At 38.8% G+C, this 27433-nt stretch overlaps 1 protein-coding gene across 1 annotated transcript in view; it reads right to left on the bottom strand.

The window, feature by feature from the left end:
- MAML1 (mastermind like transcriptional coactivator 1) overlaps nt 1-27433 on the bottom strand; it is a 44822-nt gene that overhangs the window by 7505 nt on the left and 9884 nt on the right. The window contains exon 2 of the mRNA XM_044664397.1: nt 115-1518. Within this exon, the coding sequence (XP_044520332.1) occupies nt 115-1518 (1404 nt within the window). The remainder of the gene's footprint in view (nt 1-114; nt 1519-27433) is intronic.

Below are 27433 nucleotides of genomic sequence, written 5' to 3'. Positions count from 1 at the left end.
CTCTTTATCCCCAAAGCTGCCTTTGAAGCCCTCACTTTCTTTCCCACTATTCACTATTCAAACTATTCAATAGTTTGTCTTATTACTGAGGAACACAAATCCAAATCTGTTTACCTGGCTATGGGGAACCAGTGGCCTGTAGGGAATACTTCCAGGCTTCGGTTTCATTATGAACAATGGGTTTTGTTCTTCATTCATATGAGGCAGCTGCTGTGGCAGATAAGTTAACATGGGTGCCTTATTTTGGCCAGATACTTGTCCACAGTCAGCTTTGTAATGGGAAAGAGGTTTGGTATTGCCATAGTCAAGCAGGGACCCTTGGCCAGTCACAGAGTTCTGGTTCAAAGTGTTTGACTGGTGAGGCAGCAGGCCTACATGGCTTGGTTGGAGGTAATTTCCTCCTGTTCTAGGAGAACTCTTATTGGTCATGCTGGACATCATGAGTTTCTGGTTATTGAAATCTTGCTGGTAAACTGAAGGGCTGGTTGGGTTCTCTACTGAGTAGGGGACAGCTAATGGACTATGAGAAGGACCAGATTGTGGCCAGTTGGTCATCTGCCCCGGCTGGTGAACCTGTTGAGCTTGCTGTTGGTTTTGAAGCATCTGATCTCTCTTCTGCTTGGCAGCTATCTGCTGAAGCTGGTGGGCTGAGGACATTTCTTTGCTCCCTCCAGAGCCTTGACCAGATAATAATACACTGGCTAGAGGCCTCTGTACATTCTGAGACTGATTTGATGCCTGCATCATGGTCTGGTTGGGATTTTCAGCTCCTGGCTGACTAGCAGTCTGGAAGCCAGTTTGAGAGCCACCTATACCCGGAGAGGTTGTACTCACGGCTACAGACGATGACCCAATAAAAGTTTGCCCTGAAGACGTGGACCTTACTTGTGGAGATCCTAACTGCTCCTGCTCAAAGGTTGCTGGAGAAAATTCAGTCTTAATATTAATGTCTTGTGGCAATGGGGTCTGTGTAGCTGAACTTGAAGTCTCTGTATCCTTTTTCTCCTCAAAATCTTCATTAAATAGATCCTTCATGTCTTCATCAGGCACTGATCTGTTGAGTTCATCAATGAGCTCCTTCCACTCTTGCTCATTAAGGTTTAGGTCAGGCATTAAGTTGTTTTGAGAAATAGAACCACCAGCTCCAGAGATCATACAAGGAAGGTCATCTACAGGCTCTTGTTTCAGTTCTTTATTCAAATTTATTTGAAATGAATCATTTGCATTACTGCTGCCATTTGAATGTAGGTTAGGATCTGGAAGACATTTTTTATTGATGGCATCTAGTCCCAGGGAATGTTTTCCATTGGGCTGTAAGGCATCTCCTCCAGAAGACTTGTCAAGCTGATGCAGTGGAGACAAGGGAGGCATCCCATTGGAAGAGACGCTAACCCCAAGAGTATCTTCATGGCGTGGTTTCTTGTGCACAGAAAACATTTCTCCATAGCCATTTTGTTGATCTCCATTCTGAGGGGAGCCAGCATTATCCCGATTTCTTTTCACTGATTCATGGAGTTGCTGAAAGAGATTTTAAATAATTATATATTTAACATCTTGTGCTAAGTCTTTGTTGTAGTAATTCATCAGAGCTGCCACCCCCACCCCATTAATGAACATAAGTATTAATATAAATGATTATCTTGCTAGGCACCGATCCTAAATTTTTGACCCCACCCCCTCCCAAATTTACATTTTTGCACTGATCTAATCACATTTCTTTCTTTCTAATTAGGGCCCTCCCACTCCATCTAGGCTACTCTGCTCACTATTTATCCCCTTTCCCCATGTTATACTTCTCTTGTTCGAATCCTACCCCTATCTTTCATAGCTTAGCTCAAGTCTTAGATTTCCTCCTTTAAATCTTTCTCCCCCAACAACCTCAGTCCATTAGGACCTTTCTTTCCCTTGAAATCCCATGTGTCTGCCCCTTGGATTTAACACTAGGCCACATTGTTTTGTAGTATTATTCAGCTGTTTCCTGAGTAGATGTGCTACCTTCCCCAACTAATTGTTTTCTACAAAATTCTCATTCACTGAGTGCCCACTATCTAGGCAGAGGGAGAGATACCCCATACAAGTTGGGGCAATTTCATCTTGAGGATAAGAGAGTAGAGATGTCTGAACGAGGGTTCAAGTGATGGACAGCCCAGGATGAAGTCCAACGTCACCTAAATGTGAGGAATTTATAAGGAAGCAGGAAGCCAGATATAGAAACAGAAATTTATGCATGAGGTCACCATTAGATCAAGAAACAAGATACAGTGAGTGTGGCTTAAATACTTGTCAGACTCAAACAATTTCCCTGAAACTTCAGCCTTTAATGGAAGTATGATATAGTTCTTATTCTGCGATGAAGTACCTACATGGTCATGCGCCAGATTGGCCATTAACACATCCTGACTCAGTTATGGCATATGAAGCAATGGGTTCCATTCAACAAGTGGAGGTTAAATGCCACATAAATGAATACTAGTATAAGTTAGGCACTAACTAGGATGGAGTTCTGAGGACTAGGGAAAGCTTCATGAAAGGGATTTTGAAGATGAATTTCCAGAGAGAGATAGCTGGGGAAGGTATTATTAGTTAGAAGTACTGACCTAAACAATATGTATTCAGGAACCTAAGAACGGGAGAAAAGATTATTAAAGAGCTATGCTGGGAATGGAATTGAAGTCTTGTCTTAATAATAAACAATCTCTTTACAAGACTGCTGTGAAGATTAAGGGAAGAACAAATAGAAAGACCTTGAAAAAGTGCTATTGGATGTGTATACACAACTCTAATAAAATCCCTATTAAAATGTGGGAGAATGGTAAAAATAGAGAAAACTAGAAAAAAAAATTAGTGCTCCAATACTCCCCTGTACTCTCTTGACTCAATTTCTGGTTTGGGAAAATAAGAAATGTACCATGAAAAAAGAGAAAAAACAGATTCAAGCTACCATTACAAGAAGTGTCAGAAGCATAAAATTATGGACCCTCACTGTGCAATTTTCTCCTTCCCCACAAAAGCCCAAGAAAATGAAAGCTAAATTCATCATTAAGAGTCTTTGAGGTGGCAGCTGGGTGGCTCAGTGGATTGAGAGCCAGACCTAGAGATGGGAGGTCCGAGGTTCAAATATGGCCTCAGACACTTCCCAGCTGTGTGAACCTGGGCAAATCATTTAACCCCCATTGCCTAATCCTTACCACTCTTCTGCCTTGGAACCAATACAAAGTATTGATTCTAAGGCAGAAGGTAAGGGTTTAAAAAAATAAATTAAATTAAATAAATAAATAAAGTTGGAGGGTTTTTGGCGAATTTTGACACACCAAGCTCAAAAGGTTGCCCATCACTGGCCTAAGTTTAAGAGACTTGCCCAATGTCACACAGCCAGGAAGTGTCTGAGGCCAGCTGTGAAGCTGTCTTCCCAACTTCAGGCCTTGCACTCTATCTTGTGTCCCAAAAATTGTTTTTGAAGATCAAATGAAATAATATTTATAAAGTGCTTAGCACATTGCCTGGCACATAATAAAAGTTTTATATATGTTATAGTTATTATTTTTATTATCTCATATTCCATGATCATGATGGAAAGAGAGCATGTCTCATTCCAACTTTGTATTCCTCTCTCCCTTCTAGCTCGGAGCATACAGAAATATACAGGAAAAACTTTTTAAATGTTGTTAAAATGAAATTGAACTCTTTTTAAATGATCCTCAGGGTCAAATGTTGAATAAATGGCAATTATTGAGATAAAAAATAGATGTCAATTGAATGGACTCAAAAAAATCAATTTCATAAGACAAGGGAAGTATGGCTAGAGAATAATTTAGCTAAAAAAGCTATCAGTTTTGGCTGGATTCATATTTAGCCAAAAGTTCCACATGAATTAATAGTGTAATATGCTGCTAAAAATACCTAAGGTAATCTTAGGCTGAATTGAGAAGCAAGATCTATGTAAGCCTACACCAGAGAGCAAGTTTCATAATATTCTATTCAGATTATATCATGAGTACTGTGTTCAATTCATCTTTGTAAGAACAATGACAGACTTGAGAATGGGCTGAAGAGGGCATCCATTCATTCAGTAAATATTTATTAAGTACCTACTATGTGCCAAGTAGGCAGCTAGGTGGCTCAGTGGACAAAGTGGTGGGCTTAAAAATCAAGAAGGCCTGAGTTCAAATCCAAACTGAGATACTTACTAGCTGCATGACCCTGGGCAAATCACTTTACCTCTGTTTGCCTAAATTCATTGGAGAAGGAAATGGCAAACTCTTCCAGCACTTTGCCACAAAAACCTCACCTTTGGTGTGCTGCAGTTCACAGAGTCACAAAGAGTTAGACATGCCTGAACAACCATAGCATGCCAGGGGGAGATAACATGCAAACAAATATATACAAAGCAAGTCATATACAGGATAAATAGGGAATGATTAAAAGAGAGAAAGCACTGGAATGAATTAAGAGGCTGTAGTAGGGAAGGCTTCTTGTAGAGAAGGCAGGATTTTAGTTGGGACTTAAAGGGAGCCATGGAGGTTAGTAGTTGGAGAAGAGGAAGAGCCCTCTAGGAAGAAGGGGCAGCCAGAAAGAATGCCCAGAATTGAGAGATGGAAGTTACAAAGAGGAAAACTTTAATTTTAGGTTTGAGGGAAGTAGAAACTTCTTAGTAATTAGAGCTGTCCAAAAATGCAAATATCTCTTCATTTAGCAAAGGCCAGGTGAGCATCTCTCAGGCATGTTATAGGGGAGACTTTTTTGTTCACATATAGGTTGGACTACACGAATATTCTGCCATTCTGATACCCAACTCCAGAAGACTCAGGTACGCTCTGTTTCTGAACGTGGAGAGAAGTTGCCTTATTTCAAAACTGGGTTCTCTTGTTCACTATTGCCACCTAGTGGGGAGGACACAGAAAGGCAGGGCTTCTCAACGGGCTCCAAAACCGGGACCTTTTTTCAACCCACTGTCTAAGAATTCTCCAGGCAGGCAAAACTCCACCAACCTGACTGGTTACAAAGATATACAAGAATATATCTTCTCACTTCTAAACCATTCTTGTCCCCTTCTCTTTTGGGGGAAAAACACGTACCTAAGAAAACCTGGCTTATTAATAAACCTTACAGATTGGTAGCAAGTCTGTAGCTGAGTATTCATGTTCCGAGAGATGACTGAAACCTAAGGAACTTGCCTGAAGTAACATAATGAGTCAGCCGCTGGGCCCAGATTAGAAACAGGATCCTCCTTTGCCCTAACCATTATGAGACACCACTCCCTCAACCACCACATGCAAACAGATTTAGATAGGCTTTGGAAAGTGCCAAAGCAACAACTCAGAAGGCCAAAATGCAATCTACTTCAGCCACGCGCCCAACCATTTTCTCCAAACTGTGAAAAATCTCTGGAACACAAATTAAAATAGGTATCTGTTGAACCTTAAGTACCATCTTTCAAACAATAACCACTTATTGTAGATGAGGCAGTCTGGGTAAGAACAAACTTTCTGTCAAAAGAGGAGCTTGTACCAGAGCTGGAGGCTGGGCAGGATAGAGAGTGGTACACTACAATATAAGAAAAAAAAGCTGAGTAAGGCCATAGGAAACTAATTGCTGTACATGAATAAGGAAGTAATTGGCCAGTACTGGCATATATGCTACTCTTTGCCTCCAGGAAGCTACTTGTATTCTGAATGAATTGACTTTGAACTTCAAACTTCGTAGGATTCTGCAACTCAAATCCTGGCATCCATATTTCTGTATCTTCCTATATTCTACTCTCAACCAATACACAGGCAAGACTCATCAATAGAACACTTTAAAAATATCTTTTATTGTTGTCTGCTTCCCAAAAAAGAACTATGGAGTCTGAATCCAGACCAAAGCAAACTTTTTTTTACTTTATTTCTTATGGGGTTTTTGTTTGTTTGCTTGAGTTTCCTTCCATAAAGGGATCAAGTGGAAAAATGTTTTTACATGATTGCATGTCTATCTATGCACAAAATCTATAAGAGACTGTTTGCCATGAGGGGATGGAGGGAGGGAGAGAATCTGAGACTCACAATTCTTTTTTAAAATGTTGGAAACTTTCTATATGTAATTGGGGAGAATTATATAAAATTTTAAAAATATATATTTTTTAACATAGATAATGGAACAGCAGTTCCACGCTCAGCTGGATGGCTCCCCCTTTATGCTGAGGACTATGGGCTAACACTGCCTCATCTCTACCTTTCCATCCATTTGCAGCAGACAAGTAGTGTCTGTCAGTGGTAATAGTGGAGAGGAGAAAACCATGATAGCTTGGGGAATCTCTTGGATGTCCAGATGTGGAAAGAGGAAAAAAAGGGGGTTCTCTTGTGTTGCAATTTGAAATTTTAATTGATTTTCTTATGAAAATGTTGCCAACACTATTAAGATTTAGAAAAAAATTTTAAAAGACTGTGGGGGCTTGTCTGGAAATATTCAAAATACTGTTTTTGTGGGACAACAGATTCCTGGTTACAAACAAATTACATACAAACTTTTTGAACAACACATCCTGTTAGTGCAAATTGGTTATTAATGCCTACTAGTGCTAGGCTGTAAGCTGGCTTGGGAGATAAAGTTTAACAACTGTGCCATAAAGCCTGTCATAACCAGCACTTTCAAAACTGAAGAGGAAATACTTGCTCAAATTTCTCATAGGTCACCTGTGCATTCTTTACAATTAGCTGATAAAACTACCTTTAGAAAAAACTACAATTTTTTTTGACACAGCCAATATGGAAATTCTTTTTGATCAACTATACATGTTATTTGTAATGGGTTTTGTTTTTCTTCTGTTCTCATTCAGTGGCAAGATTGGCATTGGGAAGGTAAGAAGACAGATTTTGGGGGACCAAAACAGACAATTAAAAAAAAAAAGGCCTCTTTCCATAGACTAATTCTATTCTGGAAAAGAAAATCCAAGAAAAAAATCAATTAATTATCTAATATACATCCAGCACTGACAAATACAGAGAGGCAGAGAGAAAAGAAAAACTGGTCTTGCTTTCAAAAAGCTCATAATCTAGTTGAGAAGGCGTGACTAACAAAAAAGGCATAACAATTAAAAACAACAATGCAAACTTGAGAAGATTCATATGAACTAATGCAAAGTGAGGTACAGAACCAGGAGATCATTATACACAGTAACAGCAATAGTGAACAATGATCCACTATGAAAGATTTAGCTACTCTGATCAACATAATGATCAAAGATAATTCTGAAGAACTCATGATAAAAAATGTTATCCACCACCAGAGAACTGATGAACCCTAAGGGCAGACTGAAGTGTAATTTTTTCTTGCTGGGAGGTGGGGCACCTCAGGATACAAAACATGGCTGATATGGAAATACTGTTTTGTATGACTTCATACGTATAACATATCATATAGGCTTGTACGAAGGGATGGGATGGATTGGAGAGAGGGAAGAGTTTGGAACTCAAAAAATATTTTAAAAGGATGTTAAAAATAAACTATTTTTAAAAAATGCAAAAGAATGATCATTAAATTGATTGCAGAGATCAAGGCTATGGGTATGGAACAATGAATATAATGTCAGACTTATCTGATATGGTGGTTGGTTGTGCTGAACTCTTTTTAAATTCTTTATTATTATGTCTCTCAGGGAGGGTGAAGAGGGAAAGATACAATGAGAAATGTGGGTGATTTAAATGTAAGTGACTCAGGAAGTACTGGGTTCCTCCCTCACTAAAGGTTTTCTAGTGAGGTCAGGGATATTGCAGAAGAGGTGATTATTAAAGTTTGGTTTGATACTTGATGGCCTCTGAGGGTCCTTAGAACTAAGAGGGAGACTCCATGAGGAAATTAGAGGTGATTCTAGGCTTTTGAGGCTGGGTGATAAGAGTAGAAGTGAAATCACTGACGGGGACAGAGAAGCTGAAAAAGGGGATAGGAGTGGAGGTGTTTGCACAACTTGTATTGGAGGCAAAAGCAGAACATCCAAAAGGAAACATACAGTTGGTTGTTGGCACTAGGAAAAGTACATGAGTATGGTGTATGAATAGGTCAAGTATTAACTGGAAGAACAAGATAAAAACGACAATGACGATAACAATGACAGCGACAGCGACTACAAAACCACAAACTATGTCATATATCATTCTTCAAGAATTCATTAATGCTATATGTGGCTTTTAAAATTCTGTTCAGGAGGCACCTCGGTGGCTCAGTGGATTGAAAGCCAGGACTAGAAATGAGAGGTCCTGGGTTCAAATCTGGTTCTAGACATTTCTTAGCTGTGTGACCCTGGGCAAGTCACCTAACCTCCACTGCCTAGCCCTTACCACTTTTCTGTATTCTAAGAAGGTAAGGGTTAAAAAAAAAAAATCTGTTCAAAAGGTAGATATCTAGCTCATTCTATCTAATGCCATTTCCTGAAAGAGTTGTAAGGCAGGAGAGGAAAGGTTATTTTTTTTGGCCCGTTAAAAGAAAATAAAAAGTGGGATTTGGGGCTTTACTGAACTCAAAGGGGCTTATTATAAATACTAAGAAAACACAAAAATTCTCACACAACAGACAAGTGGGAAGCTTAGATTTTTCCTGTGCTGAAATGTGGGGTCTTAAAAGTAACCAGAGCATAAATGATATGCAGAAATATCTGTGATGTGGATTGTTAAGAGACTGGTGAAACGAGTTGGCTTCTGGATTCAGCTAAGATGAGAGAACTGTACTTAGTTTACCCCCCGCATAGGAGAGCCCGCCCCATCCCCAATAGTCCCTGCAAAGTGGGGTTCTGCTCAAGAGGTTATGCAGTTCAGTCTTTGGTCTCTCCACAGATGACTGAGAAATGTTCCAAAATTAACTTGCTCTTCTCAAGTATGAAACTAAAAGAATAGCTCATTTATGAAATCCACGTGGCTCAGTCATGAGTCAGAGCTACAAATTTTAAGAGGCAGTCCCTCAGCCAAGCACAAACACCCCCACCCACTAGTGGCAGCACAAGAAAAACCTGCTCAGTTATGCTGGAATCTCCGAATGGGTGTTTACACTGGGCGGAGACAATTATTAATAGATCTAAATAACCCATACCATGAAGCTTTCTCCAACCCATAACATCTCTTAAGATAGTTCCTATAACAGCTACTAATGGAATAGAATCTGGGCATGTTGACTAGAAAATTATATTTAATGGAAAGCTTTTTGGGCTTTGAGTTAAATTTGTTAAAAAAGTGTAGTAATATTGGGGCATCTAGGTAGCTCAGTGGATAGGCCTGGGGAGTCAGGAGGACCTGGGCTCAAATCTGGCCTGAGATGTTTCCTAGCTGTGTGACCTTGGTCAAATCACTTAAGCCCCATTGCCTAGCCCTTGCTATTCTTCTGTATTAGAACTGATACTAAGACAGAAGCAAAAGATTAAAAAAAATGTACAGCAATATTTCGTTTATTTATGTACTTGGAATTCACTGAGGAAGGACAGAAGGGTTCTACATAAACCATTTTTCCAAGTGACTGAAACTTATGCAAATATCAAAATTTTGTTTTACTTTAACCACTGTGGATATAAATCTTATAAAATATTACATACAGCCCTGCCCACTTAAAAGAGAGAATCCTGGACATAATTTGGCCTCTGTTACACTGGTTTCCTACCACGAGTTTATTAGGACCAACCACTCCTAGCTGGGTGTTACTAATTGGCTGTGGGATGAGAAGTTTGATAACAGATTATGTGACAGTTGGTTGTCAAATAATAGTCAATGAAACTCTTTAGGGGGTAGTCTTTGGACAACTCTCCTATGAGTAAAGTACATGAATTTTAGCATGTGGTATATGTGCCTCCAAACTTGTCAGCTGAGAGTTCTATTTCAATGCTTTCCTAGCATTCTGCAAGCCTTCAGGTGGTGGGGTTAGTCAGAAAAATGAGGTGTTACCATATGTTCATTTCCTTAGTACTTTAGGAATAGTTGTTCAATGTAAAGCAGGAGTTCTTAACCTTTTTGTTGTCATGGATACATACCTACTCTGGTAAATCTGGTGAAACCAATTAACCTCTTCTCAGAGTAATGTTCTTAAATGGAAAAAAACCAAAATGCATAGGATTACAAACAAAACTAATTTTGTTGAAATAGTTACCAAAATATTTTTTAAAAACAAATTCATGGACCCCTGGTTAAGAACGTCCAATCTAAAGCAAAATAAACCTCACAGTTTAAGTGCCAAAAACTTTTTGTTCCTTACTACAGGCCTCTCTGCTGTCTAAGAACATGCCCAGGTCTTTCTTATCTTTTAAAAAATAAATTTCATTTGCCATTCCTTTAAATGAATGGGTTCTTGGTCTTCTCTTTACTTTCACTGCCAAGATCCCAAAAAGAGTGGCTTTCTCTTCTTCAGCGATCATTTCTTAGTAACTTACAACCACTACCAACAGATTATTGTCTCTAAGGTTATCCATGGTCTTACTTGTTAAATCCATTTTTTTCTTTCAGTTCTCATCCTCCTTGCCCTCTCAGTAAATGAGATTATTATTATATACTGTAGTAGGCACTCAATAAATTCTTGTTCTATTCAATTCCCTTCTCATCAGCAGCTTTTTCTACAGCTGACCATTTAATCTGACCTCCTGGATATGCCTCCCATTCTCCTAACCATTAAAAAATACAAACAACAACAAAAAAAACCCTTACCTTTCAGTCTTAGAATTGATACTTACTAAATATTTAAGTAAGGCAGAAGAATAGTAAGGGCTAGGCAATTGGAGTTAAGTGAGTCCTCCTGACTCCAGGTCTGGCACTCTACACTGTGCTACCTAGCTGCCCCATCATTTCCTTTTAGATTTTGTTGGTACGTTACCTATTTTTCACTCTCTAAGTGTGGATCTCTCCTTAAGGCTCTGTCCTGGATTCTCTTTTCTGACTTTACATTTTCTGGTTGGTGATCATCAGCAGAGGAAACATATGGGCTAAATGATCATCTCTACACAGAAGACTCCCGTATCTATATATGTTGTCTCTCTTCTGAATTAATTCCCACAGTGCCGACTGCTTCTATAAATTTCCACTTGCAGGTTCCACTGGCATCTCAAACTCATTATATCCAAAACTGAAATGATCATTTTGCTACCTATCCTTCCTCTAAACTTCATTATTTTTGTTTCGGGCACCATCCTCATCCCAGACACCCCAGTTCACAACCTCTTACTCACCCTTGACTTTTAACCTTTCCTTCACCACTTTTAGTTGCCAAATCTTCTCATCTCAATAATGTCTCTCACATAATGTTCCATTCTCTGCATTCATTTGGCCATCACATTGTTTTGGGTTTTCATTGTTTCTCCTTGGACTATTTAAAAAGACTTTTAAGTGGCCTACTTGTGCTTAGTCTCCCCCTTTGCAACTGATGCTCTACTAAGTTGCTCAAAATTTTTTCCATAAGCATGACGTTGGACCACACCATTCCATCTGCTCAAAAGCCTTCAGTGATTCACCACTACTTCTAGAATAAGATAGAAACTCCTTTGAGGTTGGAGTTTAAGGTTCCTTACATTCTGGCTTCAATCTACTTTCCATTATATCATTGTTCTCCCTGGCAAATCTGACTTCCTAGTTGAAATGGATCACTAGCTGCATATCCTCAACTTAGCATTCCATCTTCCATCTCCAACATTTACAGGCCTATCCTCCACACATGGGATGTAACTTCTTCCTCACTTTCCCTCACCAATCACCTCTTAGCTTCCCTTTTTCAATGCTCAGATTAGGTATTACTTCTTCCATGAAGCCTTCCCTGGTTAACACTATTCCCTCTCAAATTACCTTTTATTTCTCATCTGAGTATATGTAGTATATCCTTCAGCCTCCCCACTCTCACAACTCTCCCCCACCCCTCCAGTTTCTCCTAACAAAATAAAGCTTCTTGATGGCAAGGGTTGCTTTGGTTTTGGCCTAGTACAGTGCCTCTTACATTTGAGGCACTTAATAAAAAAAAATGGTTGAACTAAAAATAATGAAAAAGTTTGAATTTCTGTAGAATAGGATGGTGTATTGTCTTTGAGAGGGCCTGGCAATACCTGAGGTATAAACTGCCATGTCATTACATTTTTCTGAAAATTATTTATTAGAGATTTAAAATAACAGTTAAAGAGCAAAACAAAGTTGTTAAAGTAAAAAAATTAAAGTCAAATCACCACTACTATCAACCACAACTAAAATGAAACTGATTTTCTAGTGTAAGCAGAACAAAGGAAGAATGGTCAAAGTATGGACACATTTAAACTTGTGGCAACAGTAGTTTCAGTGTTAGCAAGTCAGTCTTATGCTAGCTGTTGTGATTAACAGAAGAAGAATCCATTTTATGAGGGTGAAACTTGTGTTGTTTGAAGCAAAGGGTATCAAATTTTATGTGACATTACCTTTGTGAGACACTTAACAAAGCAAAAGAAGTTTGTAGAGATGAAATAACAGGCTTAAGTGTTTGTGAATGGCACAAAAAGTTAAAAGAAGGTAGAGAATCTGAGCATAAAGTTCAACAAACCAGTGGGCCAATGAAAACATCAACCGGCGCCTAGAATTATGAGTGGAGATAGATTTAGCTCTGAAATCAAATCATCCCTTTTGCTTGATCATCCTTGGGCCCTATGAGTGGACTCCAAGATACTGTCCTGAATTTTCTTTCTGTGATATCATCAACTCCCATGCATTCAATTATTATCTCTGCAAAGGACTCCCAGATCTATTTATTTAGCCCTAGTTTTTCTCCTGACTCACTTTACCAACATGCCTATTCAACTTTTCCCACTGGATTGTTCAGTTAGTATAGACACCTAGATAAAGCATTTAGCATTTATAAAGAATTTACTATGTAGCAAGAGCTGTGCATCTCAAACATATCTAAACAGAACTCATGATCTTTCCTATCAAACCTACTCCTTTTCTTAAACTCTTACCTTCTATCTTAAAAGTGATACTAAGTATCATATCAGTGCTAAGTGCTAAGGCAGAAGAGCAGTAAGGGTCAGGCAACTGGATTAAGTGACTTGTCCACACAGCTAAGAAATGTCTCAGGCCAGATTTGACTCCAGGTCCTTCCGACTCTAGGCCTGACTCAATCTGCTGAGTCACCTAGCTGTCCCAACTTATCCATTTCTTTTGGGGTCATCGTTCCCTCAGTCACCATGGTCCACAACCTTCCAGATCTCTTTGTCTTTTCACTTTCCCTTACCCACCCTGAGACCCTATTATCCAAGCAGGAGATAGGCCCTGAGATTTCTAATTCCACAACACCTCTTTCATGTTTTCACTTCCCTCTGTTCACAAGTCCATCATTCTTAGCTCAGGCTAGATTTTTACCTGAGCTATTACTGTAATCTCCTAATTGGTCTTCTGGCTTTCTCTTTCTTCTCTCCCCAATGCACCATCTACATCTGACAAAGTGATATTCCTAAAACATAGGTTTAAATACGATACTTCCCTGCTCAAAAAACTCCAGTGGCTCCCAATTCCCTCTAGAATCAAACTTTTTGGCATTTAAAGCTCTTCACAATCTGGCTGCAACTTATTTTATTTTTTTTTTTTGGACTGCCCTGTGATCTCATATCTGTAAAAACTCTGTGAATGCAAGTCCAACCTGTTAGGCCTAGGGCACCAGATTGAGAAATTAAGGGATTACTTAGTGTCAGAATATATATTAGAAATAGCATTTGAATCTAGATCTTTCTGATTCTGAAGACAGCATTACCTCAGGCTTCTGCTTCTCAAATTTATCCCATATTAAATACTCTTCTTCCAATCTTTTTTGTTATAGTCAAAATGGCCTCCTACTTCTCTCTTCTACACAATATTCTACCTTTATCTTTGTACCTCTGCAGAAAGTGTTTACCATGGCTGAATGTTCTCCCTTATCACTGGTTTGGTTTATTTTTTTCTCTTTGTATCAGGGCAGCTGGGTGGCACCATGGATAGAATGCCAGACCTGGAGTCAGGAAGATGTGAGTTGAAATCCAATCTCAGGCATTTATTTAGTAGCAATGTGATCATTTGCCTCAGTTTCCTGTAAAATGAACTGGAGTAGGAAATGGCAAACCACTCAAGTATCTTTTAAAAAAAATTCCCATCTTATGTCTTAGTATCAATTCTAAGACAGAAGAGTGGCAAGGGGTAGGCAAGTTAGGAAGTATCATAGGCCAGATTTTAACCCAGGTCCTCCTGACTCCAGGCTTGGTTCCCTATCCACTGTGCTACCAAGGTGCCCCCATTCCAGTATCTTTGTCAAGAAAACCCCAAAAGGGGTCATGAAGAGCTGGACACAACTGAATAACATCTTTGTATCTCCATCACCATGCTTAGTGCCTGGCACATAGGAGGTGCTAATAAAAGCTTGTCAATTGATTGGGGACAAAATAGAGACTACACCTGTGATTTTTGTGATTTAGGGAACTCTGAGGAAACTCCCTCAACTGAGGCAGGTTAAAATCTGCTCTCATACTTGAGAATCTTGGTTACCTAGGGACTAAGAAGTTCGATGATTTCCTCAAGGTCACCCAGTCAGTATGTGTCAGAAGGAGGACCTGAACCTAGGTCTTCTGATTCAACGTTCAGGACATTTGCAGGTATATCATATTGACTCTCAAAAGCTTAGACCAATAAGTATTTATTTGATGCCTGTAGATCACTGCATTAGATAGAAGAGATGCAAATTTCAGGTAAAATAGGATCCTAACCCTTAAAGAGTCAACTAGAGAAACTGAAACAGATCAATAAGCATTTAAGTGTCTACTCAGGGCCAAGCACTCCTAAAAGGTCCTGGTGGTGAAAAAAAAAATCAACAAAAATCAAACAGTCTGTTCTTAGGGAGCTTATTAAAGGAAACAATATGCACATAAATAAGTATATAGGGAATATATACAGAACAACTACAAGGTAACTTTGGGAAGTATGGAACTAGAAGTGGGGAAGGAGAACAGAGAGAAGATCAAGCACTTCATGCAGGTGGTGCTTGGGCTAAATCTCAAATGAAATTACCAATTCCTAAAGGCAGAGTTGAGTCGGTATATATTACAGGCATGCGGAAGAATCAGTGCAAAACTATGAATGAGAAAAGAGCAAGGAGACAATTTTGGCAGGGTTATAGAGTGTAGGAAGGGGAACAATGTATATTTACATTAAGGCTGGAAAGATGAGCTGATACGGTCGCTTTATTTTCATAATTCCAAACTGTTGTACCATTTTATGGTTCCACCAACAGTGTATTAATTTTTCCACAATTGACTGCTGTCATTTCTGGGCCATTTTTGCCAATTTGCAAGATATGAAGTGAAACTTCAAAGTTGTTTTGAATTGTATTTCTCTTACTACTGGTATTTTGGAGCTCTATCCACATCTGGCTAGAAATACTTTGCTGTTCTGAGAATTTTTTTTTTTTTTGCATCATTTGACTATTTTATTTATCTACTGAATGGCTATTATTTTCATATCCTTTTACTAATTTTTATATATCTTAGATACCAAACCTTATCAGAGAAATTTGATAAAATGCTTTTTCCCCCTTCCATCTATTTCCCTTCTTATTCTAAACACATTAATGTTGTATGTGCAGACACTTTTCGGTTTCAAGTTCCCTCTTCTGGGGGGTAAACACAGCATTATGTTCCTTCAGTTATTTAAAAAAAATTTTTTAAGGTGGTTTTGTTCCCCCTGGCTTATCCTTTATTCCCCTTATCCCTGCTCTCCTCTCATTTAATATTCCCCTTTCCTCTCCTTCTCTTCAGCTAGTATTATTCCTTAGTTTTAAATTTTCATTTTCCATGCCCCTTTCCAAAAATAACTTCCCTTGCTCTCCTCCATCTTCTTTTTTTTGTTTACTCTAGACCCACTTTCTTTGATTCACGATCCCTATAATTATCTGGCCTCTCTTTTTTCTGTATTCTTCATGCAGTTAAAGCTTCTAAGGCATCCATATCTCCCTCCTAGACGCTTTTGTTACTGCCATGCAGTATTTGCCCCTTAGATTCCCCTTTGCTAACATGCCTCACTTCCAGAACCATATCAATTATTATAGTTGTCAAAGGGCTCCCCATGGTAAGCCCCACCCAATTTCTGATTAGGTAGATCAACACCAAGATCTATAATATGTCTTTTGTTGCCTCCCAAATCCCTTTCTACATCTGCCTGGAAATCTTCCTCTCTCTATGCTCTCCTAGTACTCCAGGTGCTAGTTGCCTCCAGGGGTTCCAACTCCCCCCTCCCCCCCCCCGTAGAATTTCTAAGCTCCAATGGTTAGAGAAATATAGGATTTTTAGCATAGCAGAGCAGACTGATTGGCAGGCAGATTCTGGAACTTTGAGCAGACTGTCAGTTTGGACTTTCACTGAAGTCTGATGGTGGGAGTTGAAGACACACAGAAAATCCCTGAAGCTGTTTCCCTTGGTGTGAATTAAATTACCATTTACAATCAAGTATCTTGGTGAAGGAGTATGGTTGAGAAGTGAGTTTGGCTCTGTGGTGGACATAAGAGACCATCCTCTCTCCCTCTCCTGATTTTGGATTATTGGCTGTACATCAAGGCTGTACATCCATGATGGGAAAATCATCTCTACTGGCCTATATGTGAGATCCCCATCCTCACAGCTAGACCCTGCTAACCAGCAGTCTGCTGTCAGTTTAGCTGCTAGAGTAGATTTATCCATTCCTGTAATTCTGGGTGGAGACCCCAAGATCTTTAGATTCAGTTGACCCGGGACTTCCATTCCTAACCCAATATTCATTAAATATCTTAGTTACAAATACTCTCTCCTTGTTAATTCCTTACCCCGATACCCAAACTGACAAATAGAAGAACCCACTGTGTATCCCAGCTGTCTCCCTGTTGTTAACCATCTTAAATGTATTTATTGATTCAACCCGCAGGGAGACCTGTCAGTTATATCTATTATCTCACTATTCTCTTAGCTATTTACTTAGTTCAGTTTATCTACTTACTTCAGTTTATTTTATTTATCTATTTCACCAAATCTGCCAGGTCTCATACAATATAAGGTCCTCATCTCCCTTCACTGACCATTTCTCTTTACTCTTTTTTTTTTTTTAAACCCTTACTTTCCTTCTTGGAGTCAATACAAGGCAGAAGAGAGGTGAGGGTAGGCAATGGGGGTCAAGTGACTTGTCCAGGGTCACAGAGCTGGGAAGCGTCTGAGGCCGGATTTGAACATAGGACCTCTAGGCCTGGCTCTCAATCCACTGAGCTACCCAGCTGCCCCTTTCTCTTTATTCTTAGGGGGCATTAATTAGTGGATGTCCTTCCCACCTCCAATGTAAGTCCTCCTTCCTTTACCCTCCCTTTTTCAATCTTTACCATCTCCTCTCCTACTCCCTAGAAGGCTCTTTTCTTTCTCAGACCACTGGGGTCTCTTTCTCCTCATTGCTAGCCACTGATCTGACTCTGGTGCATCACTCCTATCTAAACTCTTGCTCCCTTCCTTTTCTTTATGTACATTCCCATGTTGTAATATAGTCTCCACCAAAAACAACAACAACAACAACAAAAAAAAACACCAACCACAAACATTGATTTCATCTGAAGGAAGCTGTTGACAGTTTCTGTCCATAATACCCACAGTCTGTCTCTTCACTGTTGCCTCTACAAGATTTCCATTTTCACTGTCTCCTTGTCTACATTTAGAAAAAAGTCTCTTACTAGTCTATCTATTTGACTGTTGCTGTTATTGTACTTGACTGCTACATTTATTCATTCCTCCTGTTACTTCTGTTGTCTGGCATGTTTGAGAGGCAAATCTCTTTAGTTTTGGTTTTCTTTTTTAAACTGTTTAAAATTATTTTTATTATTGAAAGTCCATCTGTTGTCCTGTATTGTTAAGCTCAGATTACTAGAACAGGTCACACTAAATTGTATCTTGAGCTCCATTGTTCTTTAGAACACATCATTTCATTCCCATCCCTCCTTTTTCTAGGGGGTATGGAATAGCCTTGCATCATCTGAATGTCTTTTCCTTTGTATTTGAAGATCTTTCTTTTGATGGTTTAGAGAACTTATTTGTGAACTGAATTGTTAAATTTAACCATTATGTGTCTTTGAGTCTGCAGCCTAGCATTTTTTTCCCCCCTGGAGGTGACCTGTGAATTATTTGAATTGGAATTCATTTTATATGTTCATAAGTTCTGGGCAGTTCTCTTCTATTATGTCCTTCATTATGGTATTGAGGTTTTTGTCCTGTTGTATTGTTTTGGGAGATCTAGGATCCTTAGGTTGTGTCTTTACATCCTGTCTTCAAGTTCAGTATGTTTTGCTTGCATAGTGAACATATTTTCTTTTAATGTTATTGTTTTTAATTCTCTTCTTCTAGAATGTCCTACACTTTGGTGTATTTGCATTCCCAATCAATTGTTCTCTTTTGGTTTTTTGGTGAGGCATTATTCTGCTGTGCAAGATATAAATTCTGCTCTCATAATTTTGATTTCTCTTTTAAACCACTCATGATTAATGTGCTATGGGTTCCATGTTCTCAAATTCCATGGGTTTTCTGTCTCATTGAATGTTGGATCATTTTTCTTTATTTCATAGCATTTATTCATAGATGTCTTAACTGTTTACTAGCTGTGGGGACAATGTTTCCTTCTATGGTTACTGTCTTTCCTGTTGATTTATCTATGTTCAAGATATTTTAGTCTTCTTTTGCCTGAAATCTTTGGGGCTTTCAGTCTTTTTTCTCCTTATTTTTCTTATCACTAACTTCCTGACCTTTCCCCCCTCTAATTGTGGTTTCCTTGGGGAGTGGATCTCAAAGCATCTCAGTCTCCTTCCACACTGGGCAATTCACAGCTCACTAGTTTAGATCTACTGCCCCAACTGACTTTTGGGTAACCAGAGTTGTCCCTGTGGGAGATGCTGTGCTCTTTCCCTCAGGCTTGAAGAAGTGCTACATAGTCCCCCACATATATAATGTCCTGTCTGGGTGACCTGTTCCACTCTCTCTCTGTTCCTCAATTCTCTGGCCTGGCACTAACAGTACAAAACTTTGCAGTGCCAGCGGTTCTAGACTGAGGCTCTTGGTTGTCTTTTGCTCCTGCAGGGATATGGGCAAGCTGGTTTTTGAGGCCCAAGCAAACTTCTGCAGCCTAGATTCCAAGGACCCAAGACACCAGAAAGAGGGAGGGAAGATATGTTTTGTGATATAAGTCTATGCCAAGCCCCTGGGATCTGTGAGTAAGGCCTCATTGCTGGTAGCATGGGAGGAGGGAGAGGGGTGCTGAATCAGGGTCAGTGAGTGTCATGATATTCCTGGGTTTTTTTCTCTTTTTTTTTTTTTAAACCTTCTGGATTCTGGTATCCTAGACCATAGAGATAGCAACTTAGTTTTATCTTTGGCACATAATTTCTGTTTTGGAGAGCTCTGAAAGGTTGTTAAGAAGGGAAGGAAACAGTAACTAGAGAGAAATTGAAGATTAGAGAGGAAAGGAAATGAATGATTGTAGAAGCAATATGCTGGAGATTGTGAAGTAATGTGTGGGCATGTGATGAAGAATTTATATATAATGGTTGGACCTAGCAAAAAGCATGACCTCTTCTTGAGAGATTGAAGCAAAGAAGAGAATGAGTACACCAAAGGGTTCCAAGATGTAGAAAAAGGAGATCACCAAATGTCTTTCAGAAAAGTTTGAGGGGGAGCAGCGGGGTAGCTCAGTGGATTGAGAGTCAGGCCTAGAGATGGGAGGTCCTGGGTTCAAATCTGACCTCAGACACTTCCCAGCTGTGTGACCCTGGGCAAGTCACTTGACCCCCATTGCCTAGCCCTTACCACACTTCTGCCTTGGAACAAATACACAGTATTGATTCCAAGAGGGAAGGTGAGAGTCTTAATAAAATAAAAATAAAGTATCCTTAAGTGAGAGTAGGGGAGAGAGTGGTGTGGGCAGCTTGAGAGGAGAGTTTGTACAATCAATCTCTGTGGTGAATGGGATCGAGAATCAATTAGGGAGGAGTAAAAGAATTGCTCTGCTGTAAGGGCTCATTTGAGATGAAATTTTGTAGCCAGCCAGCCCAGTTGCATGAATTTTTCCAGCAGTACAGGTGAGTAAAAACAGATGAGAGGAATAACCTAGGCTGAGGCTTGGCAAGGCATTAGCAGCACCAGACTAAGTAGGCAGGGATTCTTAACCTTTTTTGTGTTATGGACCTCCTTTAGGAGGCTGGTGCCAATGTCCTCCTTTAAAAAAAAAATGTATAGTGCCTGGTACATAGTAGGCACTTAGAAATGTTTCCTGAATGATCACAAAGGAAAGCAATTATACTGAAAATAAAGATGTAATTATTGAACATCCTAATTCATGGACCCCCTGAAATCAATCACAAGTTAAACCCCGAGTTAGAGGATTTCCCCCCACTAGAAGTCTTAAAGTAGAAACTAAAGAACCATTTGTCTAACTGGTCTCTCTTCATCCAATCTCTCCCTTCTCCATTCCTTCTCTATCCAGATGAAAACGGATATTCCTAAAGCTCAGATCTGTCTTCAGGGGCTACCCACTGCCAATAGGGTAAAATACAAACCTCCTCTAGCATTTAAAGGCCTTCATAGTCTGCCTCTGGCCTGTTTCCCCAAGCTGATTATGCATTACTCCTCTTATGCTCTAACCTCAGGTTAGAGCTTCCCTTATGCTACACACCTTATCCTATTTCTGGGCTTTTGTTCTCAAGCTGGGGTCCAAGAATTTGTTCTTTTTTTCTTAATATTTTGATAACTGTAATTCTGTATTATTTTTTTGTAATTCTATGTCTTTCATTTTATGCTGATTAAAAATATTATTGTTAGGGGACAGCTAGGTAGCTCAGTAGATAGTGCCTAGCCCTGACCAATCTTCTGCCTTGGAACTAATACAAAGTTATTGATTCTAAGGTGGAAGGTAAGGGTTTAAGGAAAAAAAAATTTTTTATATATAAATGTATATATTTTATATATACTACAAATATAAATAGATATAATTAATATATAAATAAATATATACAAATATATAAAATAATTGTGAAAAGGGGTCCATAGACTTCACCAGCTGCAAAGGGGTCTATGACATAAAAAAAGGTTAAAAGCCCTGATATAGATGACCTCTATGCCTCTTCTCCTGTTCCTCGTCTCTGCCTCTTGATGAATTTTTAGCTGTCCTCAAAGCCCAGTGCAAGTGTTATCTCCCTCAAGCTCTAGATTCATTAGTTGTTAGAGACTCACCCCCCTGACCCACTTGTTTTAATTTTTCAAAGTCTATATGATGTTATTGGTTATCCTCTCAGAAAACTGTAAGCTCCCTGAGGGAAGAAACTGTCCTACTTTTATATCTGTCCTCAATGCCTGGCACACAGTAGGTACTTAATATTAATATTTGCTGAGACATAAGAAATGTTATAGAAGGGATTCTTTGTCAGGATCAGATTGCCTACATAGTCTCTCAGGTCCCTTTTAACTATTACAGTTTGTGATCAGTCTGCATGAATGATGATACAGGTTTGGAGTTTACCTGCATAGAGGCAAGAGTGAAAGCCAGAATGAGAGGAATTGCCAAAGGCAGACCTTTGGACCACATACATTAAGGTGAGAAGATAATAAAGAGGGAGTATGGCAGAAAGACAAATGGCTGATCACAGAATTTGTAATAGAGTACTTTTAATTTTAACTACCCAGAATAAGTACTCTACAGTGTTAATGTAGTAATACTTTTTCTTCCTAGGTCTTAAGAGTTTCTCAGAAACTCTTAAGGGGGCAGCTGGGTAGCTCAGTGGATGGAGAGTCAGGCCCAGAGACGGGAGGTCCTAGGTTCAAATCTGGCCTCAGACACTTCCCAGCTGTGTTATCCTGGGCAAGTCACTTGACCCCCATTGCCTACCCTTACCACTCTTCTGCCCTGGAGCCAATACACAGTATTGATTTTAAGAAGGTATGGGTTTAAAAAACAACAACAACAACAAAAACCCAGCAAATCTGTGAAATCTGATAGAGAAAGGTTTTTGGCAGATTGCCCAAGGTAGGTGGCAGGAGGTCTCGGAAAGACCATATCTCTCCAAAAGACCATATCTCTCCAAATATGCCTTCTGTAACCACATTAATTGACTCACTGAGTGTTAGAATAACTCAACAATGAGGAGACTAACTACAGTAAAGCTCTTTTATATAATATTGCTGTAAATGGATTATGATGTTGCCACAGTCAGATGGGTCAGAGGGGCCCAGCCAGAAGGGATGAATCCCCAGGAACAGAAACAAAAAGTGAAGGAACTGATATTTAGAAGTTCTTTTGCACCATATTGCTACCTGTACTGTTTCCTTTTTGCTACCTCTCTTCCTGTTCAAAATGCACATGTAAGGCCAGCATATTTTATATAGCACTTTTATGTTTTTTATAAAACCCTTACCTTCTACCTAAGAATCTATACTTGAGAATCAGTTCCAGGGCAGAAGACGGTAAGGGTTAGGCAATGAGAGTTAAGTGACTTGCCCAGGATCATATAGGTAAAGAAGTGTCTGAGACCACATTTGAACTCAGGACTTCCTGTCTTCAGGCCTCGTGCTCTATTCACTGAGCCATTTAGCTCTCCTACTTTATGCTTTTTTACATGTATGTTTTGTTTGATTTATGAAACAACCATTTGCTCAGGGAAAGTTGGTATTTTAATCTAAATTTCCTAATTTGGTACAATTCTATTCTACTACATCATCCTACATGTCAAAAATAAACTTTAATAAAGAGATTTAAGCAGTTAATAAAGTTAATAAGCATTTATTATATGCTTATCTTATTCCAACCAATGGGTAAGGGAAGAGGGGAGAAACTGAAAGTGAGCATTATTCCCTACTTCATGCTTTCATCCAGTGACACAGGCTCTTGGCTGCTCCCCAAACAAGATACTTATCTCTCAGCTCCAGGGTATTTTCTCTGGCTGCCCCCCTGAAATGCTCTCCTTCCTCATCTCCTTAAGTCCCAATTAAAAGCCCATTTTCTACAAAAAGCCATTTCCAACCTCCCTTAATTCTAGTGCTTTCCCCTTCTTAATTATTCCCTACTTATCCCATATATAGTTTGTTCTCCATATTTATTTGATGTTTTCTCCATTAAACTGTGAGCTCCTAGAAGACAGAACTGTCTTTTGCAATTGATAAATGATTACTGATTGACTTCCAATGAGAAAACACAAAAATCTTCCCCAAGAAATACAATAGGGATGCTCCCACTATTATTTGGCACAGTTCTAGAAATGCTATCAATGAGAAGGAAACTAAATGAGAAATGAGAAGGAAACTAAAAGAATAAACATAGGAAAAGAGAAGTCAAAATTATCCAAAAGACTTCACATATCTATAAAATGGTGATAATAAAAGCATCTATTCTTATAGGGTTATTGTGAAGATCAAATGAGTTAACATACATAGAATGCTTTGCAAAACTTAAACCCACTATGTAAATGCCTGCTATTATAGTAATAACAAAATCATAGCTCTAGAGTCTGAAAAGACATTGTGTTCCCTCTCCTATTTTTTATAGTTGAGAATGCTTGAAGCCCTGGGAGGTTAAAGAATTTGCCTAAGGTGGCACAGGGAGAAGTAGAAGTTGTAAGCTAACAGAGAGAGGATTTAAAACTTGGCCCCTGAACTCTACAACTAGGACTCTTTCCATTCCATTATGCTGTTTCTAAAGTGAGGGTTGCATTCTGCTAATGTCAGAGGATGTGAAGTATTCTATTCAGTTCTGGGAGCTACGTTTTCTGAAAAAGCTTGAGTGGGTCCAGAAGGGGCCAACCATAATAGTATTGAGAACTAGAATTGTGTTGTTTGAGGCTTAACTGAATAAACTGGGTCCACTGAGTTTGGAAAACAGAAGACTAAGTGGAGACATGAAAACTGTCTTCAAATATCTGAGGGATTGGACTATCTTCTATAAGAAGTATTAGATTTGTTTTGTTTGGCTAAAAGAGCAGAACTCGAGGCAGCTGGGTACCTTAGAGGATTGAGAGCTGGAAGATCCTGGGTTCAAGTCTGGTCTCGGGCATTTCCTAGTTGTGTGACCCTGGGCAAGTCACTTAAACCCCCATTGTCTAGCCCAGTGATGAGTCACCTTTTGAGCGTGGTGTGTCAAAATTCGCCAAAAAAACCGAGCATAACTTGGGCAGTGTGTCACTTCGAGAAAAAAAAACCATAATTTTGCGATATTTATAGTTTAAATTAAAAAATATATAATTGTAATATATAACTGTAATTAATAAACAACATGGGTAAATTAATATAGGTAGAATTGTCATCTACACTACAGCAAATGTTTCATCCTTGGCATGCAGCCCCATACTTCTCTTTATGCGGCCGCATGTCATAGGCTTGCCATCACCAGCCTAGCCCTTACCACTCTTCTGCCTTGGAACCAATACATAGTATTGATTCTAAGATGGAAGGTAAGGATTTAAAAAATAAAAATAAAGAAATAAAAGAGCACAACTCTGAGCCCTGGGGAGAAGTTTCAGAGGCAAATTTTGAGTCAACCTGAGAAAAAGTTTCTAATAACTGAGCTGTCCAAAAGTGGAGTGGGCCAACTAAATATTGATGCTTGCTTATTAATTGATTCCCCATTATGAGTAGTTTTCAGGCAGAGGTTGGATAACCAATTTCCAATGATGCTAAAAGACAGTCTGGAATAATGTGGACTAGATGATCTGTCATATCTCCTGCTCCAACTGAAATTATCTTTTGATCACTGAAAATAATTTAAATATTAAAAAATCATGCCAATTCTCACATTTTTGTGGGTCATGGATTCCTTTGGCAAGATGGTGCCCTTTTCAGAGTCATGCTTTTAACTGTAAAAACTACACAGGATTACAAAGGAAATCAATCACACTGAAAATAAGATTTTAACACTCCCCACTCCTCGGCCATCCAAGCTAGCTGTATATGGTAAAAGAAGGAAGTACAAAAGTCAGCAGCAATAGTGGTACGCCTCAGCCCCCAGCTCAGACAGAGCAGTCTCTCTCTTTCAGCATCTAGCCCAGTATGTAGAATAATAACCAAGGCAGGAATTCCAGACCAAAAAGGAGTCTCAATTCTGTCACTGAACCAATAAAGCTTTTCAGCTAGCAAACAGGGGCAGAGTCCAGAAGCAGACTACTCTCACACAAACCCAAATACAGGTCAGGAATTTTCAGACCTTAGATAAGGAGGCAGAAATCAAATTCTGCTCTGAATCAGACAACTCTGGGAGCAATGATAGTTTCATGTTCCCTGCCTGTCTCTGAGATTTTGGAATAACATGAAATTCCCAAGAAAGCAGAAATTCAACTTCTGTACAAAAATGTGGCACAGCATAGCCCTAGTCCAAAGTGGAAGAATAGGCAAACCAAAAAAGAATTCCACTATAAAGATCTATTATGGAGGTCAGGACATACAGAAAGTGAAAGAGAGAATGACTTCAAAACATCTATAAACAATGCCTCAAAGGAAAACACAGGTGGAGCACAAACAACTAGAATTTTTGGAAGATATGAAGCAAGAGTTTAAAAATATTTTTATGAGTGAAATGAGAACACTTGAAGGGAAAAAATGGACAAGAAATGAAAGCCATGGAAGAATTAAAAAGAGATTTAACTTAGCACAAGAGGTATGAAATCTTGCCTAAGTCGTAAACTCCCCTGAAAATTTGAATTATTTAGAAGTCAATGACTTCACGAGGTATAAGAAATAGTTAAACAAGGCCAAAAGGTTAAAAAGAAAGAAAATGTAAAATGTATCAGCACAAACAGCAAAATCTGGAAAACAGATCAATGAGAAAAAATTTAACAATCTTTGAAATAGCTGAATGCCATGGTGAGCAAAAAAAAAAAAAAAAAAGGAAAAAAAAAGGAAAAAAAAAGGAAAAAGAGCCTACCCAATCTCATTTTAAGGAATCTTAAAACTGCCCAGATTTCTTAGAATCTGAAGACAAAACAGAAAATAGAATCTACTGTTCACCTCCTGAAAGAAATTCCCAAATGAAAAATCCCAGGAACATCATAACCAAGTAAAAGAAAAAAATTCTGCAGGTTTCCAGAAAGAAAAAATTGCCTCTCATGTGGCATAGGAGCCACAGTAAAGATTACATATGATTTAGCAGCTATTACTAGAAAGAAGTGGAGAACTTGGAATATATTCCAGAAGGCAAAAGATATAAGCTAAAAGACTAGAATAACTTGCCCAACAAAATTGAGTATAATGCTACATAGGGGAAAATGGATCCTTAATTTAAAAAAAAAAATTTTTTTTTAAGACTTCCAAGAATTCCTAATGAATAGACCAGAGCTGTTGTAAAACTATGAAATTCAAATATAGGAACAAAGAGAAATATAAAAATGAAAACAGGAATGAAAAAATGTTTTAAATTGAATAAGGATAAATTGCTTACATTCAAATATGGAGATAATATAGGCTTTCCCTCTGAATCCTATCATAAGAGTTCTCAATGAGGGTCCAATCGGACAAGACCTGGAAATCATTCAGTTATGTCTTGATGATTAAAAAAATAATTTAGGAAAACAGAGGGAAGAGGAATATACTGGGGGAGTAGGGTGGAGGAAGAAGGAAAAAGAAAAGATTAGGGCAAATTATCTCACATAATCAGGGTGCCAAGTAGACATCTATAGAAACAAAGAGGGAAGGCAGCCAACACAAACCTCACTCTCATCTGAATGGGTCAAAATAAGGAAAACGCGCTCTCTCTCTCTCTCTCTCTCTCTTTCTCTCTCTCTCTCTCTCTCTCTCTCTCTCTCTCTCTCTCTCTCTCTCTCTCTCTCTCAGAGAGGGAGATCAGCTGACACTCAACCCACATTCTCATCTGAATGGATCAAAATAAGGAACACACACACACACACACACACACACGCACACAATGGTACAGAAATACATTTCATTTCAACAGGGAAAAAGGACGAAAAGGGGAGCAAATCAAACTCTAAAAATGTACAAAAATATTTATAGCTCTTTTTCAGGTGGTAAATGAGAATCTGAGGGTGTCACCATAAATTGGAGAACAGATAAACAAATTATGACATGTAATACCATCATGCTGAATTCTTTATTAGCAAATGATCAATCTAGATTTCAGGGGACTAATAAGGAAACATGTTATCCATCTCCCAAGTGAAGGAATCAGAAATCAGAATGATACAAATGGAGGAGGGAGAAAGCACATGGACAATGTGGGAATATTTTCATTAACTAGTGCTTGTAATAGATTTTGTTTTTCTTGTGTTCTCAGTTTGAAGGGTGAGAAGGTAGATTATGGCTGATTAAAACAACTTTTAAAATTTTTTTAAAAAAGAAATGGGACTCTGGCTCTGCCTCATTTAAACATCAAACCAGAAAGCAGTACAGGACTTCCATAATCACCAAATCACTCTATCAAAAATAAAGGACCGATTTTTTGGTGAACAGTTCTTAGACTAGCATTATATGTAC

This window comes from Gracilinanus agilis, chromosome 2 (genome assembly GCF_016433145.1).
Source record: "Gracilinanus agilis isolate LMUSP501 chromosome 2, AgileGrace, whole genome shotgun sequence".
Classification (NCBI taxonomy): Eukaryota; Metazoa; Chordata; class Mammalia; order Didelphimorphia; family Didelphidae; genus Gracilinanus; species Gracilinanus agilis.
The sequence above is the reverse complement of the archived record's forward strand: the minus strand, read 5'-3'. Positions and strand labels throughout refer to the sequence as shown.